The sequence below is a fragment of the Danaus plexippus genome (assembly GCF_018135715.1).
Source record: "Danaus plexippus chromosome 13 unlocalized genomic scaffold, MEX_DaPlex mxdp_15, whole genome shotgun sequence".
NCBI lineage: Eukaryota > Metazoa > Arthropoda > Insecta > Lepidoptera > Nymphalidae > Danaus > Danaus plexippus.
The window spans coordinates 4,233,551-4,259,174 of NW_026869849.1; the positions used below are offsets into that span (position 1 = coordinate 4,233,551).

The 25,624-nt window shown below is 36.9% G+C and overlaps 1 protein-coding gene across 10 annotated transcripts in view; it reads left to right on the forward strand.

Moving 5' to 3' along the window:
* The window catches only part of LOC116770329 (fibrosin-1-like protein), a 44,898-nt gene extending 19,865 nt beyond the window's left edge, over positions 1 to 25,033 (forward strand). For 3 of the 10 annotated variants that reach the window (XM_032661750.2, XM_032661755.2, XM_032661757.2), the window contains 10 exons: positions 18,229 to 18,288; positions 18,410 to 20,029; positions 20,120 to 20,274; positions 20,516 to 20,633; positions 20,956 to 21,155; positions 21,259 to 21,371; positions 21,773 to 22,011; positions 22,295 to 22,426; positions 22,743 to 22,802; positions 22,921 to 25,033. In XM_032661750.2, the coding sequence (XP_032517641.1) occupies positions 18,229 to 18,288; positions 18,410 to 20,029; positions 20,120 to 20,274; positions 20,516 to 20,633; positions 20,956 to 21,155; positions 21,259 to 21,371; positions 21,773 to 22,011; positions 22,295 to 22,426; positions 22,743 to 22,802; positions 22,921 to 23,913 (3,690 nt within the window). In that variant the 3' untranslated portion in view covers positions 23,914 to 25,033. Of the gene's footprint in view, positions 1 to 12,786; positions 13,371 to 18,228; positions 18,289 to 18,409; positions 20,030 to 20,119; positions 20,275 to 20,515; positions 20,634 to 20,955; positions 21,156 to 21,258; positions 21,372 to 21,772; positions 22,012 to 22,294; positions 22,427 to 22,742; positions 22,803 to 22,920 lie in introns of those variants that run through there. The other 7 variants (XM_032661758.2, XM_032661752.2, XM_032661753.2 and 4 more) reach the window with 7 other exon arrangements.
* The last annotated feature ends 591 nt before the right edge of the window (positions 25,034 to 25,624 follow it).

The window sequence follows — 25,624 nt, forward strand, 5'->3', positions numbered from 1 at the left end:
ACTAAGAAATCATTTATGCTGACATTTATAAACGTTGTATTAGTAGTTTGATTTGTAATCCCCATATATATATCTAGAATATTATCGCAATAAACGATTTAACATAAACAATATCACGTATCTTGATAATAAGCCGATGGATTATTTATAATTTAGATTCCGATATATTAAATATCTTCGATAGATACTCCAAGTGTTCATAGTTATCTGAAGTAATTGAATTGTGAGTTGAGTGGCACAATTATTCCAGTTAATGGATAGCCGAGAAGGAAATCACTATCGGCTATACAGCCGTGATGATTAATTTAACTATCCCAAGAGTATTTGCTTGTTGAGGTTTAATCATTCATAACATTGTATATAATTTGCATTTTGTAATGATTTTTATATATTCTATTCTACATCGATAAAATATAAATGACATTCAATATAATAGCGTAGCGAAAAAGATATGTCAATCGCGCGCCATTGAAGTAAATAGCTGAATAATTTCCGAACCGTCCTCGAAGCGTTCCTTTTATCGAGTAATCTCATCCTGATCCTCAAGTGGTCGGTTCACGTGGCCGGTTTATGCGATGAGTCCCCAGCGAGGTAGCATTTATAGTGCTGGCTACACTTAGCCGAAGTGCACCACTAACTCGATCCGATTCAACTCGGCTATTTACGCGGGTTGGGGGAGGGGGGGTTCAATTATGCTACCACTTTGATATGCAAATCCGTTCGCGTTTGGGTAATTACGTAGACGCTTTCCAGGTTCCGTTGCAAACGTCAGTTTGAGCTTTACATTAATTTATTTGACTTGCCGTACGTTGCAGAACGCCTGCCACGTTAAATAGCGAGACTTCGGCATTTAGGTTTATTATGATGTTAACAAGATGTGTGAATTACAAATGGCCGATGAATCTTCAATGTTTACTGCGTTGTTCATTTTCTCTATTGTGTCGTGAGTTCTTGTTTTTATTGCCATGTTTTATTGGTATATTTGAGACTGGCATAACAGAGAGTTTGATTAATTATGCAAAAATTTATTACTACAGTCCTGTTTAATGTGATGTCGGTAATCAAAGAAGGTCGCTTTTTTATTATAATGTTTTTTACTTTATTTATAGCAACAAAACAATATCACTGTATTTATCGAAAATTGCTATTCGTCTATTCTATATTCTATAATCGTATGCCATTATGCATAATTACAATATAAAATTCTATTATAAATTCAAATGAAAACTTAGTTAATGAATATGCATAAATTTTGACTTGAATGTTTCACAAAACAGAGAATAAATTTTCGCATTTTGCTATGAAAACGACAAATTACGGAGCAGCATTAAATTAAAAACTTTATAGCTATTAACAAAACATCTGTTGAATTTATTTGTAATATCTTTTATTGGACAGTAATAGAATAAACGGACCAGTCACGTTACACGAAATATTAATTAAATGGTATCCAACAGTTCTGATTTGTGTTCTGTTATTCGAGCTGAAAGCTGTATAAATTGGTTGAACAAACTAGCCACAGTCAGGAATATCTCGTGTATTAGCTTAACAGAAACGATAGAACAACTAACAACTGTCGAACATTAACAATATTGCTGGCTTAACAAAACAGTTCTCCAGACTAAATACGGATTCATTGTATCGCTTTCGATCTTATTGAAAATGAAGATCACAATTTCCGAGATTGGATCTTAATCAACTGATAGCTTCCTACTAACTTAATAGAACAAAAAGAACAACTTAACTTGGAAATCGCCCGTATTGTGCGGCTTCCCTTTAGAGATAGTCTTAGTACCTTTGTAATAATTAATTGCTTTCTTCGTCATGAATTTTTTATTATATAATTCAAGAAATTGACTGTCTCTTTTGTGATTATTATAATGCTTTTATTATATCATATATTGTATAAATAATCGCATACTCCTACTGTTTGAAACTTCTCTCAAGATATAACTTTTCTAGACATCCCTGGTATAACAGGAATAAGTAATTGCAGGAAGTGGGCTTTTGCTAACTTTATTAGTTTAACAAGGAAATAAACTATGACCGTAAAACCAATTAACTACTAGAACATTTTGTAACTGATTTTATTACTCTGGAGGAAAATACTAATTTAATACAAAATATATTTTCCTGCTACCCAAAAGTCTTTTTAATAATAAATCATCTAATAATCTATTTCATTACACAAACTATTCATTATTTACATATTAGAAGATACATAAATCACTTGAATGTATCTATTATCATAAAACACTTGTATTGTTAGTGAAACATTGTTTCTGCCAACCGTAATCCTTGCAAAGGGGGAGATAAACGAAATCTTATATTCAGCAGATCTGTTAAATCATTCATCAGGTACCATATCACTTCTGGTCGATTAGTCCGGGGGTTTTGAGGTGAACACAATCTGCGCAGGGTCGGCGGGCGGCGCATTAATAAGAACATGAGTAGGGCCAGATCTCTATTCTGCTCCCATACGACCTATATTATTTACATATTTGTTTTCAGTACCAAAAGAACGATTTGAATAGTACGAAGATATTTTATTTAGATATTAATTTGTCATAACTAGAAGCTGTAAAGAAATAATGGAAAATAAACAACATTTTGAAAGTGATATTGAGAAAAGAAATATCTTCCATGTTGGTTGTAGCGGGCGCCTCTTGGCAGGATTTACCTTGTGCAAACCTGCCTCGGTTAATTGAAAGAGCTTCTTTCATTTAGTGTAATATTTTATGGTAAGGAGTCTGGCGCGCTGCGGTGGGAGTTTGTGGTTTCACTTCAATTCGCCAATCTCCCTTTAGTGCTCTCTCGACCAACTGCCGTTTAAGATTCTTTGTAATATGCCTGGCAATAAGAAAATAATTTAATCTCCTGATATTTAGATTCTGAATAGATGTCTTTTTAACTTTTTTTTATACCAAATGACGTTTATATTTTCATAGCTTCTTTACGTCTTTTATTTTGATTGAACTTATTTCAAGTCGTTCTTTCTGTTGATGAATAAACTTAATACCTATAATTCTGAAAAAAAGTGATGAAGCCGTGTTATAATTAGTTCCATAGACGGAGGGTTGATTCTGCGGTCTACCAATATGATCCTCAATAAATCGCTCTCATAAATGACTGTACGGAGTCTACTTTACGCTAGATAAGTGTCATCGCGACCCTATCAACACTTGTGATACATTGTCACACTCATAACAACTACATAACCCTCACATGACATCCATCAAAGTTTTACGACACTACGCACCTATTTTCGTTATCACCCGTTGCAACAATTTCGTACTCATATTCATCACCATACACAAGATATAAAATGTTCAAGTAATAACTTAAATAAAATTATAGCAAACTATGTACATAACTGCGTGATTAACATAATGTTTCTGAAATGTTCCACTTTTGTCTTGTAAACGAGCATAAAGTGAAAGAACAAATTGCGAGTTTCCCCAGTATTTTCCTCGCTCGGAAAAATATATGTTTTATTAAAGCTCGGCATTTCCGAGAGCGAGTCAACCCTCCGGGCGGCGATGGTGGTGGCGGATGGGGCGGGGGTGACGGGCGATGGTATGAGGACGCGCGCCACTCTTTAACAGACACTGGAAGGATATAAAACATATTTACGCGCCTATAAAGTACTCTCGTACGTTCTCTCTCCAACATTTTCTTTGTTCCTCGCTCACAGCCAATGATAATGCTTTCTCCCGTCTGTTAAACTTATTTCGCTTCCGTCTTATCTGGATTTTCTTTACAGCTTTTATTTATAGTTGGCACTGCCGAATAAAATAACACCAGATAATAGTTTAAAGACGTAAACACATGTGAACGTCTTTATAAATAACATTACATTATTACTTTTTTTTTAATATACGTTTCGATGTCAGTTTTTAACTTCATAGTACCAAAAAAAAACCGATCTCAATGACTCTTCGGATATAAATTTACATCTTGAATAGACTTGCAACAAAGTACCTAATGTCTTCGTTAAAATGCTTACGATGTCATATAATGTAACTGGTACTATTAACCCTTCACTGAAAGTGAAGTGCTTGCTCTATGCAATCCAGAATGACTGGGAGCCAGAGAGTTAACTGTAAGAGGAGCGCCTTAATCTTGTGCGACAGTAAGGCTCAGATCGGAACCACTCGCGTAGGTGAGAGGGTGTAATAACAAGTCTACCCACCCGTCTCGCTGCTTTAACGTCCGGAGGCTTACCCGCTCGCAAAACTTCCAACAACCGCATTATATTGTAGAGGCTAACCGACGAAATTTTCAACGACCTTGCACAAATGTTGACTAGACGAATTTTTATTGTTTCAATTGACTCAGTTGGTATAATATTTTTATTGTAGTCTATTATTATAATTTTTCTTTTATATTGTGTCTACGATATATATTCTATTTAATTTAAATATTTTACATTCAGAACGTGTTGAGTTTAATCACTTCGTTATAAAGTTTGTTAATGTAGCTTTAAAACGAACTTCTTATATTAAAAAAATCAGCGACCATATGAATAAATTTACTATTTGAACACGATGTGAAACAAAGACTGTTAGTCAAAGGGTAGTAATTATTCCTAGGCGGGTGACAGTTAGCACTCGACATTGAGGTCGAGATATCTCTCGACGGATCACCGGTACGCTCTGGATGCACTCTGATATTCCGTTTGTAACATCGGTCGGCTGCGGTGTGCTCTCTAACTCAGATAAATGCATGTCAACGTAACGTGCTTTGACTGCAAAATGCCTTTAAACACCCCCACACAGATCTTAGACCTTAAACTATAATCTACTAGTGTATTATTATTCAGTATTCAATATGTAAATATATATTTTATTCATCCTGAATTTAACTATGATAGTAAGAAAACCCGTCACGTATGAAGATAAGCAGATAAGCTATTCACACGTTGGCGTGAGCAACCGGAGCTAATTAGCAGACCGCAAACTCTCGGGAATACTTTAAATACGGTCACGTACATAGCGCTCTATCCTCATATCCTGCCAATTTATTTTAACCAACGCATTTAAATATAGAAAACACTAATAAACTAACTAATATAAGACATTTATAATATTTTATACAGCAATAAATAAATATTGACAAAAATATGTATCCTTAATTTAACAAAATAAATTGGACTGTTGTAAGCCATTAATAATGTTCAACATCTGACAGGGACCAATATGTATATTCCGTCTGGAGTCTTGAGTAAAATTTCGGAAAATTATTATAAAGTAATCTAAGTTAGGCGATCCGTAGAGATAAGAGGGTTGACAGGTGTTTAAATAAATGTTGAAACGCTTCCCCGCCGCTAGAGATTCTCCGCATTACCAGAGAGACGGATTCGTTTGTGCTTGCGGTTTTAGGATTAATTGCTCGACCCCTCTGAGAGCGGGTAATAACGCTTACATTTCACCTTTAGACGCTCATCCTAATGGTATATATAGTAACGAGTATTCGTTCTTTGATACATATTTCAATTGCTATAGAATAAATATTATTATACCAATATTGAATTTTATTAGTTAAAATACAATTACCCTACAGAAACAGAATAAATCATTACCATAATAAGAATATAATACAGAATGAGATAAATTTATTACTACATTAATGACATCGTTATAGTGCAGCGAGTAAAGGCGATCGCTGCCGGAACATTTACTAAGTCATTTGTCGTCACTTAGCCGGTGCTCGTTTAATTGGCCACCGACGCTTGCTGGCCGAGCTCTTCGTTCGTCGCTTGTCATAATAAACATGTAATTTGTAGGACACCCTCCGGTCACGAGTCACGACACGAAATACCTTTTTAAATAAAAAAAACAACGTAATATTTTTTTTTTCAAGAGCGACGAACGGACTATTTCAGTATTCATTAGCTATTTTCGGACGTTCATATTCATTTTACAGTGATTTTTATTTCACAACAACGACACTTTTCAATGGTAAGCGTAATTTAATAGTCAGATAGTGTAAATTATCTTTTTAATACACTCGTACAGTTTCAAATAAAACTATAATGTATATTGGAACAAACAAAACCGGTCCTACTGTGGCGCGAGATCTTGTAATATCACCAATGTACATTCTCTCGAACTCATTAAAGCGGTTTTTGTCCTCGCCTCGTGTTTATCTTATTAACCGGCCAGACTCTGTCACTACTAAATCGCATGCAATTTCTTACACAGACCTTGGATCGATTACGTTAACACGTTTTTCCATTAGACATGTCCATCATACTAAACGGCTTTCTCGAACAACAATTACTACGGATAGTATTATGTTTTTGTTTGATATGAATTGTGATCGTATTTGTGAAGTCATTTAATCATTACAATCTAAATATTATTGTTATCTGTGTCATCACACTGTTACGGCTTTAGATCTAGCACAATACACGCCCGATGATCACCAAGTATTCACCAAGTAGTTTATAAAACACACAAAGTAATTTGCCGCTACCTTTTATCAATTAATCGTTTGCGACGTCACCCTCGTGACGCTTTACGATTATTGATGTGGTGTTTGTAAAATATAATGTTGTGTTTTACTATGTCATAAACAGAATGCGAATATTACGTGAAAAGACAGGTCATTTATTTCATATGTATCCTAAAGCTGTGTACGCAGCATTTGAGCGTACGTTGTCGAATTATTGCCCCCTTTATGCCGTCAGGCTAGATGCGTCGACCACTTTGTTGTTTTATATTTTGTCTCGAAGCGACTTTATGCATCGCCTCATTGCTTTTCGCCGTTTCGCTTAGTTCCCCCTCTTTATTTTCAGCTCACGTTACTATGTAAATTTATTTTAAAACTCAACAGCGAGTGTACTCCTTACGGCGATTTGTCTGCGGTTACACTATTATTGTGCATGAATCTATTGTTAGATATTTTCATATGCATTTGAATATCAATTTTATTTATCTACGTCACATCCAATGAATAAATAATTGTTAAGGATTGAATGTACATGTAGGCTATAATAATAAAGAGAATATTAAATTTGATTATTCAGCTCAATGTGCCAATTACGACCACAATAACGTAAACTGAATTCAGTATTCTGCTAGCCAGAAAAGATATCAAAACAAACTACATTTTTATACAAAGAACAAAACAAAATGAGTTAGCGAAGCCATTGCGACGCTTTTCTATATGTTCCAAAGGAACGAGCTTGAAAATTCTCTTTAATACCTTTGTTCCATAGCGCTTTACAGCTTTCATGTTAAACGAAATTTTCAAGTTTACTTCGCGTCTTTAAATTTAAAGATTTTTCCATTCCACACTGACATCTTTAAGATAAACAAACGGTTATTACATATCCTTTAACAAACGTTTTAAAATACTCGGCATATTTAAATCTTACTTGTTTTACAATTTCACACGTAAATACCAGCTTCTAATGCATGTTTATTTAGTAATGGAGACTCAATTTGCAGAGAGTATATTTTAAAGGATTTTCATAGTAACATTTTGCCGTTTATACTCTTTGCTATATAATATACATTAATTCCTTTATTTTAACATACTAGCGCAAAATAAATACGATATCACATAATATCGTTGTTATTAACATGTTTGAATTATTAATTACAGTTCTATGTGCATATCTGTTTGTTTTTTCTTTTGATAGTTATATTTATATAACTACAATTTAGAAGAGCTGTAGGTTAGTAGCAAAATTCACTTGTATAGTGTTGAAGAGTAGCCCGATTACTCTCATAGTGAAATTGTGTTTAGCGAGTTTATTCATTACTCGGCACCGCGAACGCTTTTAGGGTGGATAGGTGGGGGTGTGGGGGATGGCGGGTGCTGCCACCCTGACTCTGCTCAGTTTATGGATATAACCTCGACAAAATACCCCTAAAATTGAACTGTTTTTATTACGTACTCTCTTTATATCTTTTGGTTTGTTGTTGCCCTTTGTACGGCTTTATAATTTTATTAGGTACTTTTAAGAGTGTAATATGTGTAATAACCCTCAGTATTTGCGAGATTATTAAATTAATTTTGTTTCCTATAAAAACTTCAAATTAAAATTTATTTATAACTGTTTATAAACTTTTATTGGATGGTGTAAATGACGAGCGTAAGTATTTTATTTACGTTGTCGACTTCACCAAATATTAACATTTAAAAACAAACATAATACAATGCTTACTTAATATAATGCAATACAAATATTAGTGTATTATAAGTATTTACATCGTCATTGAATTGTTTAGATTTTTCTGAATCATTAAATATAAACAATGGGTTGTTATGTCAAATAGTTAGCAAGAACGATAAAACAAAGCGGCTGGCAAACGACCAAGTCTTGCAGTACGACACGAGTGGATGGACTCACGATTTGCAACGCCAACAGAGCCCTACACAGTCGCACAGTGAGTGTACACTGCTTACAAACATCGCAACGCTATGTCGCCTCTCAACGCTGTGCTTAGAGCAGATTTGTACGAATTCATTTTAAATGGAGCTGCCAGATCGCAATTACTCTCCCTTTGAGCATACGGAATGCGTTCTATATGACATTCAATTCAATTTCGCATACAAAGCGCGCGTCGAAATTCTCTTTATCTTTGACCAAAGTCTGTTATGCAGCGGGTGCTTTGTTAGCGAATAGCTTTATTTTTAAACATGCGGTACATGTTTATACAACCAAATGCTTAAACTAATACCACGCGTCGTGAATAATAAACTCGGGGGGAATCATGTTTTAAGACATTAAACACAATACTTAATACAATATATTATCAATTCGCATAGCTATTAACAGTAGCTGATACGAGTGTTCAACAATGTAAATTTCCTACTCGAAGCAAGGTTGATCGACGCTGTCAAGTGTATAAGCAACTCAGTTGGCAACCCTGAAGCGCATTCTCGCGATTAAACTCGTCCGTCTGTCACTATACTCCGACTCTCTTAGATATATTAAGCACTTTGTTACTGTTATAGAAATGTTCAAAATTCTTTATAATCAAGTTGTTCAAGCTTAATTAATTTACATCGAGCAAGGTAACGTTCCATTAGCGGAATAAATTAGACCTGCGGCGTTGGTAATCCTTAGCACGGCAGAGAGTCGGCAACAAAAGCTTCGGAATTGCTCGCCAGAAGCTTAATGCTTACTCATTTATTCATATTTGTTATGAGATTGTCGGTGACCGCCTCCGCTTGTATTTCTATCTATCTAGATATATTCACTCATATTTGCTCGTTTTGCAACCATTATATTTTTCTATTATGAGCTTGAAATGGAAATTATACTCCACTAAGTTTAAATTGTCGGCTGAGATGTTTCACATTTACTAAGTAATATTCGTCGTATAGAAAAAATAAAACGTTTTTAAAAATAGAAATCCGCAATGGCGGAACAATATAACACTTGAAAATATTATTCAAAAGATATGAGATGCGGTAGAGCACTCGCAAACGGTTAGATAATGTCGTCGGATACTTGACGCAGTTGTTGGAAATTTTATGTCACCTCGCTGCATAGACCGCACCTCCCCGTTTGTCTATAGTAATCTATTAATGTACTGTGTCAGATAATAATGGGCTTGAAATTGCATAGAAATTAAATGAACACAAGCCGATGAATTCCGATAGTTTTTTAACATATCTAATACTAAACATAGGGATATAAGCCGCCAAATCGTTCTGATGTTATTTTTATATCTAAAATTAATATGTAATAAATTTAATCATGTAATTTATACTAATACAGCACGGTATTCCCCGAACACTATAAATGTACAACCCATACCTACATAATACAAGGTTCTTATTTAAATTCTATAAGCACTAAAGGTAACTCAAACGTTCATTAATATGTCTTATGCAACGTCTCCGCAGTCGCCTCGATGATGTCCTCATACATTTTTAAACAACTTCATTCGCAATGCACTTTCTCTCTTAAAAAAATCACTTAATGATCATAATAAAAATATCATGCAAGCATTAAATATAAACAGCAAGTGATATCGAATTGAAAGGCTAATTAAATGCCAACATAAAATCAAGCACTCGTGAAATGTGTCCGATTCAAAAATAATTCAACAATACGCTCGCCGCAAATTGAATGAGGTTCGAAATAAATCCGGTGGTCGTTACTTGGCTCTCACACCACAGCCACCCATTCGCATTTCAACCACCCCCTTGTTTGCGATGCTCACAGTTTACCCAACAAAATTATCCGTCGTAGAACCATATCCACATCATAGCCTGTATTCTGAATAATAAATTATTCATCAACGTTTTGATTTTAATTTCATTATGCTTTACATACATTGTTGTTGGAGGTTGGAGTTGTTTATAATGTTTTTACATTCAACTGACGATATCACACCCACGGATCACATTATTGTATTAGTATGTTATTGAGAGATAAGGATCGACTCTCGCTTGATGATGATTTAATAAAATTTTAAATCTTACTAAATTATATTGAAAATGTAATGTCAAATTAATTGATGTCTTTATAATTAATATATTTATGATATTAAAGTTATTAATGGACGTTTAAAATGTTTGTATCGGACAAATAAAGCGGAGGCGGTAATTTAACGGCTGCTGAAATAGCTGCGATCGTTATCACGGACCCTCTCCCTCCCATATTAGAAGCCGCGGCCCCGAGGGTCGGTGCCGTAAAGCGGCGCTCTAGTGTATCGTAAGTGTTAATTACTTTTGTCACTCCGCAAGCGTGCGGTTAACAAATCATGTCGTTACATAACTCCACAATCGAGTACACTAATTTACAAAGTTCTCTCAGCTATATTGTTTGTTTTATAAATTGTTCTGCCCCCGCACGTCCTTAACGGTTGAATCGATAAGCCTTTTTATTGCATCATTAACAGGCTGGGGTGGAAATAAACCGATACCAATCTGAGTAATCGATTCCGGAAGCGATCCACATCGCTTACAAAAATAATTGCTGTTAAATTAATTATTAACAGCGATATTAATTCTTGTTCAATTCGCCGAACTCTTATCTTTATATTGTGTACATTACATTGATTATGTTCGTATTTAAAAGTTAGTAGAACGTTTGACCCAGTTTATTTTATTAATGCTTTCAAATGTGTTATACGTTTATGTGAGGCAAAAAATATTTACTCAAAGCTAGACGTTGAATTTCCGCATTCAGCGAAGCTTTCACTTTTGAATTGAGATCATATTCTGTTATTTATTTATTTTCATTTAAACATTCTTCAAATCGCATTCATTTCATTTATACCTATATTTATATTAAAATTTATACATAATCAAAAAATATAATATAAATATTAAATAGCCTGATATTGAATAAATCAAAATGAATACATTTATAAAAAGATTAATAAGTCTTAGATGGTTTTAATTGGCGACCACATTTAATATCTGGATTTATATAACACTGATATTTTGTTATGACATCCGTTAATGAATATGAACGTAATCCGATCCATGAATAAATAAAGCCAACCGTTTCTCATTTGTGATAATTGAGTCGTTGTTTACTGTAATTATAATAAATTAACTGCTCTTTAAATATCGCCATAATTGTGGTCATCGTTTTGTTTGGAGCTGTCATGAATTACTACAGACTAATTGATCGATTCCCACCGATATGTAGATAGATCTTTATAGTTTTTATGTTAAGAAGTTTAACATGTAATTCAATTATACTAAATGAATATGATCGTTTTTAATACGAATAATTTAAACGATCATTTTAAATAGCAATGTAAAGTTTTTTATTGTTTTAATACTCAAATAAAGAATTCACCGTAGTAAGGAAATTAATAAGTCAAAAGATACATTAAGTACACCGTTCTGTTACTTCAAATAACATTAAAAGTCATTTCAAAACAATTCAATAAACTTCTAAAGGAAACGAACATTCCCTGTTTAAAACTCAAACGTTTCCCCGAAGATAAGAAGCGAGGGGGGATGCTTTTATCCGGTTTTTTTTCTCTCTATTTCTTTCAAATAATTTATTCGGAATTAATATTATCTGAAGCGAGCTCTTTATTGCGTCTTTCGGCAATTGAACCATTGTGTGAATAATTTATACCATTCAGGTTTCATTGTTATTCAGTCTTTGAAGCTTTTCATATCGAATCTCTCGCATCTTAAATCGAATAGCGTTACATCAATTTTGTTAGTATCGGTTAGCCTACAATAGTGTAATAATGATCCTCGTAAAGCAGCTGGGTTACTAACAAATATAAATAAATTATATATGCTCTGAATTTATTGCTTCCATGTAGAAGCTATAAAATGTATGAAGTTTAATATGCGTAGTCACGGTCGTATGCTATTATCGTTTTCGATACCTCTGTGCCGGCCTGAAAATCACTCGACTTTACCGTAATGTAATTGGTGAATAAGCCAATAATGGTTTCTTCGAAACTTAAAAATTTTATTCATGCCATAAATATATAATGCGCTTTGTGTGAACTGTTCTCAAAGAAATATCACATTAAATCTTTATCATATAAAATAAATGAGACAGCTCGGAGTTTTCTTATTTTTATTATCCAATTTATATTGTTCGAAGCGATCTCTTCGATAAAGTACGTATGAGCCAAATCCGGTATTAATCCCGTCTCGCGAAATTTATTTTCTCAATGGTATATTTACGGTGGGCATGTATTGGCTTTCGAAAGCCGTTTACATGTGTATTGTATAGCGAGAAATGCTCAACGGAGCGTTTTGTTGGGCGGGCGGCGGGCGGCGCGTGCGCGCGGCGACGTCCGCGGGACGAGGGGCGAAGGCCGAGAGCGTGCCGCCTGCACCGCACTCTCGCCTCGGCCGTCGCACCAATGACACGTACACAACTCACAAACGACAGCCTTTGTCTCCGCACTAATCACGCTCCATTGTTATTTTTATTGTCTGATTAATTCAACTCAATCATAACTCCCTGAACGGATACCACTCTATGGATTACAGTGTTCCAAGGATTGCAGTGTTATTTAATTGGATTTTTTTAAAAGTGAAAAGTGCAATATAATTAATTTTATGACATCGGTCTCAATCGAACCAATTGACTTTTAAACTACAAGTGTTTCTATTGGCTTTCAAGTGTTTCTTTGAAAAGTATTAAAAGTTTAATGCGCTGTTAAATATAAGTTAGTGACGATACTGAATATTTTTTAGAAAAGTTCCTAAAAGTTACCATAGTGAGGATCAAGGATTCCCCTAAAAGCAATGCTGAAGGCAGTAGTAAAAAGGAAGGCAAGAAAAAAAGCAATAAACAGAAGAGTTATAACAAACCACTGATAACATTTAAAAACCAAAAAGTTCCTGGAGCCGCTAAAACGGAAAAAGATAATCCGAAACCTTCACCTGCCAAGAATGCTACTGACAAAGAGGTATAGGTCACATATCAAGAAATAAAAAATACGACTCTAAAAAAAATATACAGAGGCCTAGTACAAATTAACACGTCAGATATATATAACGTGAATTGTAAATTTATTACACCAATAGATTCGTTGGCACAGCGTTTTTAAAATGAATGCGATTTCCAAACAAACTTATTCTACATAGATGTAAATTGGACAGCTTCCAATTTATTCTATCTTATAAATCTGTTGCCAGTCCCCATTTTTTTTTATGGGAGCGTTTGATGCATTTACTATTTACACACACATTTCATATTCTATTTTAAAGTGGTGTCAGTGATGTCATACAATATAATATAGAGACAGTAATAAAGTTTTTATTTGAACATTAGGAATGATATGGCATACACATTTTAGCAATGAACTGTCATACTTAGATAAACTCGGGAATAACTTTATATATATATTTTTTTTTAATAGGGTTGTTTTAATAAAAATAACATAACTAAATTACGAAACCATGAGTTTTTTTTTAAATTCCTCAGCTCTATTAGTCTTGTATAGACGTAAATTATCGCCTACTCAATAAATATATCGCATCATATTTGTACAATCAACACTTGAACGTGAATGACGAATTATTTCCTGCTTACATTAATTCATAACAATTAACAAGTAAATCCTTATAGTATAGTTACTTCTCTCAGTAATAAGATCCAAAACAAACGCGCTATCCAATTTTAGCATGTACCGCCATTACGCTCGAATGCGGTCAAATGTTACAGCACTGGTAACTACCTAATTATACTTTCTATTGCCCAGCCATTAAATTTAAATTTATCGCTAACACGCACCGATAAATTATTTATAATACTCCAAAGATTATATCAATTTGTGCCCGGTCCGTGTACAATTAATTTATTGTTTGACGCGGATATACGTTATTTAAACTATCGTCTGTCTTAATTGAATGAATAAATAATCACGAATATAGATCTCATCTAGATGGAGCTTTGCCAGATATCGTAGTAAATTATGATATGTAAAATTATAAAGCAAAATAAATGTTTTGTTATTCGAAACGTGATTATCGTCGTACAAACTGGTTATGTATTGAAATCATAATGTTATTAAAGTCAACGTCGTGCCTGATAAATATATCTTGATATATAATTTTTTTTTCTATTCTGTTATCAGACTAATTCTCGTCTACGTCAATGTTTGATGTCAATATGACACTTATTTGTACACGAGATAAATTAACGCTCCGATTTGTCTTTTGACACGGATGTAAATAAATTTAAATTATTATTATTGAATGGTAATTGTAAAGTAGTATTACTTTTATTTAATTAAGCTTGTATACATGAGTGCATCTCGAATATTTAAGGAATAAAAGACGATAACGTTTAATTTAGTTCATAATATTAATTAAAAATACGTATTACAAATACCACTTCATTGTATTTTTGGTTCAGATTAAATTAAAAAAATATATATTTTTTATATGTCATAAAAAATAAATTATATGTGAGCTTTTAAATTTATTTGTGTATAATTTAAATAACTCAAATCTCTGACCTCGTCAAAGTTATCACTAGCCATGCGAAGTCTATTATATTGAATTATTTATTGTATTTAAAATTCATACCACGTAAAAATGTATTCTGTAGCTTCCGCGAGATTTAAACAAAATTTATTACCTTCTTGTCATATAAAACATCTTACCTGGAAATCGCGAAATAGTTGCTTTAAAGTAGTATTTATTATTTTTTTTCTTAGAAAACCAGATCAGAATTAGAGTTTTTTTGGAATCTACTATAGACGTATTTTTTCTTGTTTTTCCGCGTTATTTAAATATGGAATAATTCTTTATCTTAGAAGAAATCGTGATTTTCTCTTTAAAAAAAAAATAATATAATAGTGTATAAATTTCAATTGAACCGTCAGTCAGACTTTAATCGCTAGGATATTGATTTTATTATATAAGTTCAAATAATAAAAATGATTGATTGTCCTTCTTTATTAAATGCTTGTTAAAGCGATAAAATGCATAACAGAGAAACCGTAACATATTAGAAAGTTGCCGAAGGCTATGATCACAAGCCGACGTTTGAACTTTCCTGCGAATCTAAATTCTCGTTGAATTTTAAGTCCTATCCTATTAAAAGTTTGCAAAAGTATTAGAATTTCGAATGAGGGGCGAAAAGCTATCACGTCGTTTTTTCAACCTCACCCTTCCCCCCATTCCTCCCATTCCTCAACAATGGTAGGTAGCGGGGTTCGTGGGGGGCGGACACTGCTAGCCTGCGGCTGAAGTTTTCAGATTAATCTTTAATATCTGTTTTGAGTTCGTTATTAAAATACCCCCATCTGATAAAATAAATTGAGTCAACAATAACAGCGTACAATTTGTTAAATATTGAAAACATTAATATTAAATTAAACCGCGTTCCGTAGAATATTCATTACTGAGAGAAATCGCCCGCGTTGTTTTTTTTTTCTACCTGTAGTCATGCGAAGTTAATTTTACAAGCATATTTTTTTTCTATTTTGACAGCGTTGACTAATGAGGTCGTTTATATTTATTGCTGGTCTATTTAAACTCGCGTGTTTCCCTCGGAATCGGTTGCAGAGGAACTATTATCGCTTGTCGACACGACATCACTCATCGCTAATATCTGTGTGATTATCTATTTTAATAACATTCACATAATGGTATGTCGCTTTGACAAGAAGCCAACTGTATGTATTTATTTCTCCGCTCAAATTATGTTTCATGAAAACGAAAGTGTTATGTATGCGGTGATTTATCATAATTGTAGTCATTCATTTGTTACAAAGAACCATAACATACGTATTGTATTATTAATAAGACTATTCATAAAATATACATGTTTTTTTTTTTAATTTATTTATCTTTGAGGAACATACGAATAAATATGTATTTGTATTTATATGAGAAGAATAAAATAAAAATTATATATACATATGTATATTGTATGATAATTAAAATGCAGAAAATATATTTAGGTACATCAAATATTCAGTTTTTATTTATATATTATACATATGTTGGAGGAAATATGCTTGCTCGATGTTTATTTAACGAATTTTATTCAGTCATAAAACTTTTAACAGCTAAATCTCAATATAAATGACCCTATTGACCTTTGACTTGCGCTAAATATAAATATTTTTTTTATTAATTATAAATTGTGATGTCTTGATATATTCTCTCACGTATTGAAAAATTTTATTTTGCTTTATATTATTATAGGACATTATTTTATTGATCGAGAGGTAATAAAAAATATATATTCTCGTAAATATGCATTATTATAGTACAGGTTTTGTACAGTACAGTACAGGTTTTAACATATTGATCTCTCAGAACACATTTTGTATGTTAATCGAAAATGTTCTTTCAAACATTAAGAAAAGAAAATTATAAAATGCATAAATGAGATTAGTTGTTTTTTTTTTAAACGGCGCTTCAAACAAACAATGAAAAGAAGTAACAAATGTATCATATGGTTGTTGATCATTAACATATCAAAGGTATAAATGACGGCAGTACGCGTGATCGTTTAAGTAATAGCCGGGTGTCTATGACAAAAAGCGGGGCTGCAGTTGAGTCTCGCCGCTCGCGGTTCCCTTTGATGTGCCCGCGGTGCCGCCACCGGACGGCGGGGCCGACGGCGGCACGCGCGCTCCATACTTGATTTATCACTCCATTGTTGCAAACCGTCGACCATCGACCCACCCTTGCCGGATAAGACTAAACATTCAATTGCCGGTACGCTCCAAAAACGATTTGTTCCTCTCACGCAATCGATTCACTATCTCTTTCCGCTACTCGTGGGTAAGAAAGAACCTACAATTTGTTGGATTCTTGGATTTCTTTATGCTGCACAGTGTACATTTATATTGAAGAATAATGAACTCGGGTTCATTAAACATCCTGTCATTGAGATGCTACCGTCGCCAGTCTTACCATTAATTAAGAGACATAAAAATTAAACGAACACGATTAAATAAAAATTATATCACTTTATTTAATTAATGTCCCGAGAGACTGTTGCCTTTAATGACCAATTGGCATTAAAAAGGGTATTGTGTTTTTAAAATACTATATATTTATATTCCGCCCGTAAACCATGATTCGTATACGTAAATAACTTTATTGAGCCATTTTCTCGACCAGTCGTAAATGCCTTCGAGTAATTACTTTTCATTACCTCTTAGAGATTGTAATTCATCTCACCGCTATTTGTAAATGATATATCCAAAGAAATGTTTTGCTTATAAACTAAACCATTAAATTTAACGATCTCCGATAAGGGTTTTCATTGTTTCAAGACGGTTTAATGTAGTCGGATTATAACTTTTAACATTAACATAATACAACGTTTAATTCTATTCACAATTAATCATCTCATAAATATTGAGATATCTATCTGTATGAACAAGGACCTAGAATGAGTTCACTTATTCCACTCATGCCTTGGTATCATATATCTGGTAAGCGCAGTCAAACAAGCGGATATTGTGTATTAGTTAAGAACAATGGGCATACACGAATATAACTGTGAATACTAATGCCTGCATTACACCAGGTGTTGGCGTGAGCTCTTGAACTGACTACAGAATGAACGTCACTAGAACATATACTTTCCAAACAGTAGTTTGACTATTGTAAATATAAATACATGCATTTACATTGAACTCGTCTCCAGTGTATACAACTCAGTAAATTAACAAGCTGTTAGTCCTAAATTATAACTTGTTGTCTGGTTTTATACAGACATTTTTATAGCACTTATATTGCGTATGTAAGTTGACTATTAATAAAACATCTAAATTATGAATTTTCTTGTTACAGGCGAGTCCAGAAAATAGCAGAAATGCCTCCCCTAGATATCATGATGCATCTATGGATGATGTAAGATTATTTTAAAGTTTTAATTACAATATTGCATATAATTTTTACTATAAATTCGCTTAAAAGCAATTTGTCTATAAATTATGTTGTATAAATCAATAATGTGCAAAATATTCTTTAGGCATCGGACGCCGGCTCTCTATTCCGGGTAACTGGTAATGGCGGTGGTGGCGGCGCCAAGAACGAGCTGGTAGCACGGGGCGGAAGTGGTGGCGCACTGGCTCTGTCGAGGGCACCCGTGGGCGGCAGCGCCAGCCCCGCGCCCGCACCCTTACCGCAGCCAGCGCCTTCACCCGCGCCCGCGGCCTTGCCACCTCCCGCCTTACCACCACCGCCCTTCCGAGCAGACACACCTCACCGCCCCAACGGAGCCCATATACCGGCAATCGACGGACAAGCTGCCACGCAAATACCAGCGCGGCCGGTCGGCGCCACCGGTCCCGACACGCCGGAGAGACCGGCCAGCAACAATAAGCTGCAACCGGGTGCCCGTGCCGCAGCGGACAGTCCCACTCCAGCTCCGCCCGCGCCTCCCGCCCCCTCCCCCCTCTTCCCCTCACACACCGCCTACCAGTCCCTCGCAGCCGCCGCTCTGCCCGACTACCGTCATACGAATCATGAGACGCGACCGGAGCCAGCCGCCCAGGAGCCCCCGATACCTCTCGATCTCCACGCACACCACACCGCCCCCCGACCACCTCACCTGGCCCCTACTTCGACGCCTCCCTTACATCCTAGTCTACCGAATCGTTTGCCCCACTCACAATCTCACCCTGTGATGCCCGGCCACGACGTGCGGAATGTACCCGCTGCGACTCAACCTCATCCTTCCGTTCCTACCTCTTATCCAAATCGTATTGTGTCAAACGGTGTGCCGCAGAGCCTATCATTGCAACCGCCACCAGCATCTACTCCAAGCAGTCTTCCGAGTCAGACGCTGTCGAGCCGATCCATGTCTCCCTCGGCGCCGACGTCGCGTCACTATCCTACCCCGACGATCGGGTCTAGTCATGTAAACTCGAGTCTAAGTTCCAGTATTCACAGCCATTCGATGCCTTATCAGGGTCAGTCGAGTTTACAGAAACATTCCATTCAACCGCCCTATGCGAGTAGACCGCATCATCATACGGCGTTCAGTGTGGCCAATCATATATCGGCGAATCACATAACATCAACGCAAACACCGACGACGGTACATTTCAGTCACCCCGTAAACAGCCATAACCTAATTGGCCATCAAAATAATTTAGCTTTAAGTAGTTCAAACCTCTTATCTACTTCTACATCAAACCACATGAGTACAGCGCTACATTCGACTACGACCACCACTAGTTCACTATCTAGTTTTACTCCGAGTATAAAACATCCAGGTCTAAACTTGTCGGTTCATCCGCACCCGACGTCCTTAGCGCCGGCTGTATCATTACATCAGCCTATAAATCACATAGATCCATCGCCTACCTCGAGCGCACCGACCATCATAACGTCGAGCAGTAGTCAAGTTAGCAATCATCCGATACCCCCGATTGTAGATTCTAGACATTTACCGGTGTCCAGCGAATTGCCGCCTCGTACCGAGAACGCGACAGTTAGTTCTGCTCTGGCGGCAAACGGGTATCCTCCCCCGGCTGTGTACACCGGCAGCTCCTACCCAACATTATACGCTCCTTACGCCCCTACGTTGCAACATAGTCCATACCTACCACCGGCGGCCGCGTCCCCTAGAAATACTGCTGACACGGTAAGCATGGCTTACTATATCATATAACGGTTTAAAAACAACAAAAAAGTTAAATTGTAGATTATTGAACATTTGCGATAATGATTTCAGAGGACGAGTTTATCAGCGTCTCCACTCGTAGCGCCCAAAACGCCAAAGGGAGTAAGACCTCACACGCCGGGGTCACTGGGCGCAGCGGGGTCACACGCGCCACTCGCGTACTCGCCCCGAGGGCATAGCCCCAGCAGAGAACGTGAAAGTTTCAGGTAAAATCGCCCTTCTTCCCCCTTTTGAATTTCCACTCCTGCTTCCTTTACTTCTATCATAACGAGATAATAAATCACGTTAACACATAACAGGTCTCTTACGAATAATAATAAAATTTAACAATAAAAAGGAAGTAATAGTAAGTTAAAAAAAAATCGTTCAGGTTCAGGATGAATGTTTTGTTCAAGTCAAGTCTAAACCATAGAGTCTGGTCACTAATGTGTTTGCGATATGTTCCAGCAGCAACATCAGCAGTCTGTCTCGCAGTACGCCAGCCTCAGGCGGCGCGGGCGCTCCGCCGGCGGTGTCATCAGCACTCGCAGCACCACTTGCGGCACCACTGGCGGCACCATTGGCTGTTAGTTGTATTTATATATTTTATTTATTTTACGTAACAAAGATATCAAGTTTTTTTAAAATTGGTTTTGATTTTAAGTGGACTGAAAGTGAAAGAAGTTAATGTCGTGGAGGTTTCCTTTTCTTTTTTCTTTGATTTTAGTAGTAGTAACAAAATAAAAATTCGGTGACACCTAGTCTTATAAACATATTAATGATTTACCTAAATTTTTTATCTGTTCTAAATTAGTTACCAACACATATTTATATTAACTTTGATACAGTTAACAAAATCTAATTACGTCTGGAATAAGTAAATTTAACACTAACGTTTTATAAAACAGGGACCAGTCTCGGCATTGGGAAGTACACTGGGTCCACTGAGCACGGGTCTAAGTACACTGGGAGGTCTAACAGGTCTGGCCGCTCCAACCCCTACGGCTCCCACACCCTCCGCACCACATTTAGCACACTCGCTGGCCCCTGTACCTACTGTGCCCAGTATCAGTTCCAGTGCAAAACCGCCAGCCCATTGGGGGGTAACGTGAGTATACGACGACACATGACATCGTTTAATAGCTAAAATTTTATATCAATGGGTCTGGTTTACTTGTTTCAATATGCTTATCATTCGTGTGCTTATTCAGCAGGCCAGCGGGGTCAGAGCGTGCTGGTTTCGCGCCGGCACCACCTTTATTCGGAGCACCTCTCGCCCCACCAAACCCGAATCCTTTCTCTGCAGAGTCACTATTTCAATCTAGTAAGTAGTTCGACTTCATATAATTTTTAACTTTATAAATACATTGTAAGATTTTATGAAAAATTACAGTAAGTATAAATGTTGTCTATAAGTTACGTTGAGAAAAATACTTACTTAGAGGAAATTTAAAGTAAAGTACCCTTAGATAGTTATAGAAAAAAGAAACTGGGATATAATTCCAAAGTTGCGCAACTTGAAAAGAAAAGATTTTAGATTTAAAGAACACTACTTCAAGAACTTTTCATCGCCTCGGAGTGTTCAGGAAAAATTTTATAAAAGCAAATTTTTAAACTTTTTACCAGTATAATAATAATATGGCTATAGCTGAATGGAATAGCTCTCCTAAATAGGTATATAGTTACGAAACGAGACTCTTCTTATAAAAATTAATAAATTTCCAGGTCCCGGTGCAGATCTACTGAGACGAGAACTAGACAATCGGTTTCTGGCGGCGGCGGGTGCTGTTGGTGTCGGTGTTCGCACCGAGCTGCACCACCACCAGCACCAGCACACGCACGTGCACCAACACCCGCCCGCCACGCACGGCCACGGTCACCACGCGCCGCACGCACCGCCCGCACCACACCCACCGCACGCACCACACAATGCGCACCAGCTGCTCGTACCGCACGCGCCACTGGTGAGACTAACGCTACACACTGCATGTCTCTATATCAAATTAGTTCTAATCGAAACTAGAATTTATCTAGGAAAATAATTTTGACGGAAACCTAAAGACGCTAATCAATTCCTAATCTCCTAGTTTGGGAATCACAGATACAGATAACGATAAAACATTCACATTTATTTCGTCAAAATCATAGAAATCCGTTCAATTTTTAAAGAAGCGACAAACTCTGCATGTATGTACATTTGAATTTATAAAATACATATAATGTTAAATGAATATATTGTTGGTGCAGCAGTTTAAGGATGTGAAGATGACGTCATTGTATCGATCTGGTCTGGGCCTCGGGTATCCGTACTCCTCAAGTCTGTTGCATCCGACCTCTCCCTACGTGCCACCCGCTCCGCTGACGACTTACGCCCCGAAGGTATAAATTGTGGAATATACTCCTTAATATACTCGAGGTTAAGGTACTCTTCATATATATGTATAAAATTACAGTAGTATAGTACTTCACAACTATTTATATAAAAACAATTACATAGATAGAGAACCTCCTTTAGTCTTATATTTTTAATTTTTTAACTTAGATTAACTTTTAAAATAATTTTCACCGGGTTTTTATGGTTCTATATAGCAAATTGTACTTTTATATTATTGCTGTCATTATGTTTTATGTAGCTTAATGCTTCCCTCTTATGTTGCTCTGTCATCATTAACATTGCATCGCATCATGTTAACAGCCCGTAGTGTCCGCCGCAAACGAGTCCGCAACTAAACCACCACCACGTCCCGCTATGGCGGTAGGTTCCTTTTCGCACATCATTACATGCATGCTTATATCTTTTATTCATGCATGGCATTAAAATGTAAAGCCTTCACTGAATTCAACATTTTGAATATTACGATTTTGTTGAACAGAAAACTGGAAAATGGAACGCGATGCACGTCAGAATAGCTTGGGAGATCTACAACCACCAGCAAAAAGAGAAAACCAGCGGAAATAACGTGGCATCCAACTCGTCCGACAAGGATAAAATACGAACGTTCCCCGCGCCAGCGCCGCCGCCGCCCACTTACCGCTCGCCGTACGAGTTACCGCCGGGACCGTACCTGCCGCACCACACGCCTCTAGGTATGGTGCGGTATCCCGCGCGACCGTCGCTCACGCCCGTGTCTCTGGCCGCGCCCGTCGATAGACATTTGGGCGTCTCAGGCGTGTCGCCATTCGGAAGGTACGGCGCCGGTCCTTACGCGGGCGCGCCCACACCTTTCGGTCTCTCGGCGTACGGTCGGGAGCTGGCGCTGTCGTCGTCCTTACACGGAATGCACCACGGACCGCCCATGTCGCTGCACGACTCTTGGCGCGGCGTGCGGCCGCCCGTTTCCGCCGCCGCCGAGGTCCGCCGCGAACATGAGGAACGGGAACGAGCTCGCCGCGAGCGAGAGGAACGAGAGAGAAGGGACCGCGAGGACAGAGAGAGGCGGAAGGCTCGTGAGCAGCGAGAGCGAGACATGGAGCGGGCGAGGACACGCTCACCGCTCCGCAACGGCGTCCCGGAACAGACCAAGGACGAGCGGAAGGAACCACCGCGACCTCCGCCCACCCTGCCCGCCTACCCGCCACCGTCTCACTGGGACCCGTACCGCGTAGCGTTCGACCCCCTCCAGCACATGAGGTTCGCGCCGTTCGTGGAGGCGGCGATTCGTGCCGAGGAGGACCGCGCCAAGATGTTGAGCGCCTACGCGCACCACCAGCAGCTCAAGTCCGGCCCGCTGCTTCACCGGACGTTACCGGGCGCGCCGCTGCCGCCGCTCGGAGCCCACGCCCCGCTGGCCCCGCTGGCGCCGCTCGCTCCCTCCCTGGCGCCTCTCGCGCCCCTCGACCTGCTCAAGAAAGAGGAGCCGCGATGATAGCGACCGCCTCGCTCCTCAATGTACATAGCGGAAACCTCCGATGCCGCCCGGTGAGAGTACGTCTGATTCTCCCGCGTGTGGTAGTCGGCATTATCGTTTTAGAAAATTATTTATTACATCGCTTGCAAACCTACGGTCGCCGGTCTCGCCGCCCCGCCCCGGCGCGTCCTGCTCTCGAGTGCTAGAGGAGGCGGCGGGGCGAGCTCGCGAGTGTCATGTGCAATATAAACGAAGAGGACTCGAGGACGTGAGAGCGAGCCAGCCTGTACACTACCGCTTGTTTATTTACATGGAAAATATCTATCGAGTTGTTATTGTGACCATTATTAGTTAATTATACATTAAATTGCTGATTATGTGAAGGATAGGATTATTGGAATCGCTATCGATATAACTATACATATTTATATATACCTTATAAATAAAATGTAAATATTAGTTTGTAAATTAGTGTTAAAATATAGAATTGGTTTATTTAACGTCATACAAAGGAAAAAAAATCCCATAAATTATTATTCTATCGGGAGTTATAATTTACACTTCCGTTAAAAAAATCTCATAATGGTTTTTCAATTGTACCAGTGGAGGATTATTTATTTATATAATTTCTTCCGTTCATAGACATTGATTACTTAATAATCCTTTTACAAATAGCAGTTGACATTTCTTCTTAATGCATTTAAAATATGTGATATTATTATATTGTGAATTACATTTTGTCTGACTTGAAAGTAGTGTCTATTTGCAGCTAGATAATATAAGACAGTAATAATAAAAATCATATTATCGTGTTATCTACTTCCTAAACTTATTTTGAAATTAGTTTGTTAATAGTTATCAAGCTACCGATGCTTCCGTGAGATATTTTTATGGTTTATATTAATGAACTCGACATGTGCCATTAAAGACTTATATTAATGTGCGTGAGTCAGACAAAATTAAAATTATGATTATTATTATTGAAAACTGTTTTAAGGCACTTATGATTGTGTTCTCATGACTTCATGAAGGGTAAAAGAAATGCATTGTTTATACAAAATCATTCTGTATACTAAAAGTAAATGAAAGCTTGGTGCGATTCAGAAAATACCATTAAAACTTTTGATTTTTATACCAACTTGCTTTTCTTTTTCTACTCTATACGTACTCGCGCAATGCGAGTATTCAACGGTCGCTGGGTGCACGTTTTGCAACTTTTACTTTATAAAATAATTTAATAAGATAAAATTATCATTTTTTTTGTTTTTGCAATAACATCAATACGTTAACGAATTAATTACGTCGTCTCTAGATGAAAAGCTCACCAATGTGTGACTATACAAAACATCAAACCTAACTAAAAAGTCTTCTATTTTGTTCAGCTTGAGTTTAAACAGTCCTGAATTTAGTAATAACTGCCTACAGATATATATAATTGCTCAGAAATTACAAGTATACAAAGGACAATCGTTACATCATCATGTTTTTTTTATCAAGTCACATTTTTATTTACACATCTATTATAAATTGAATGCAAAACTCTTAATTATAACTGGTTATTTTGAAGAATATCTTAATTACTTTTAAGATTAAAAAAAGCTTAAAAAATTCATAGGTGTCTCAAAAAAAAATTGTTTTACTGAAGAGGAGTTCCATTTTTGAAACACATCTAGAACATTGTTCTTCCTTGGGTTAAAAAGATATTTTTCATTAATTTAAATGGAAGTCT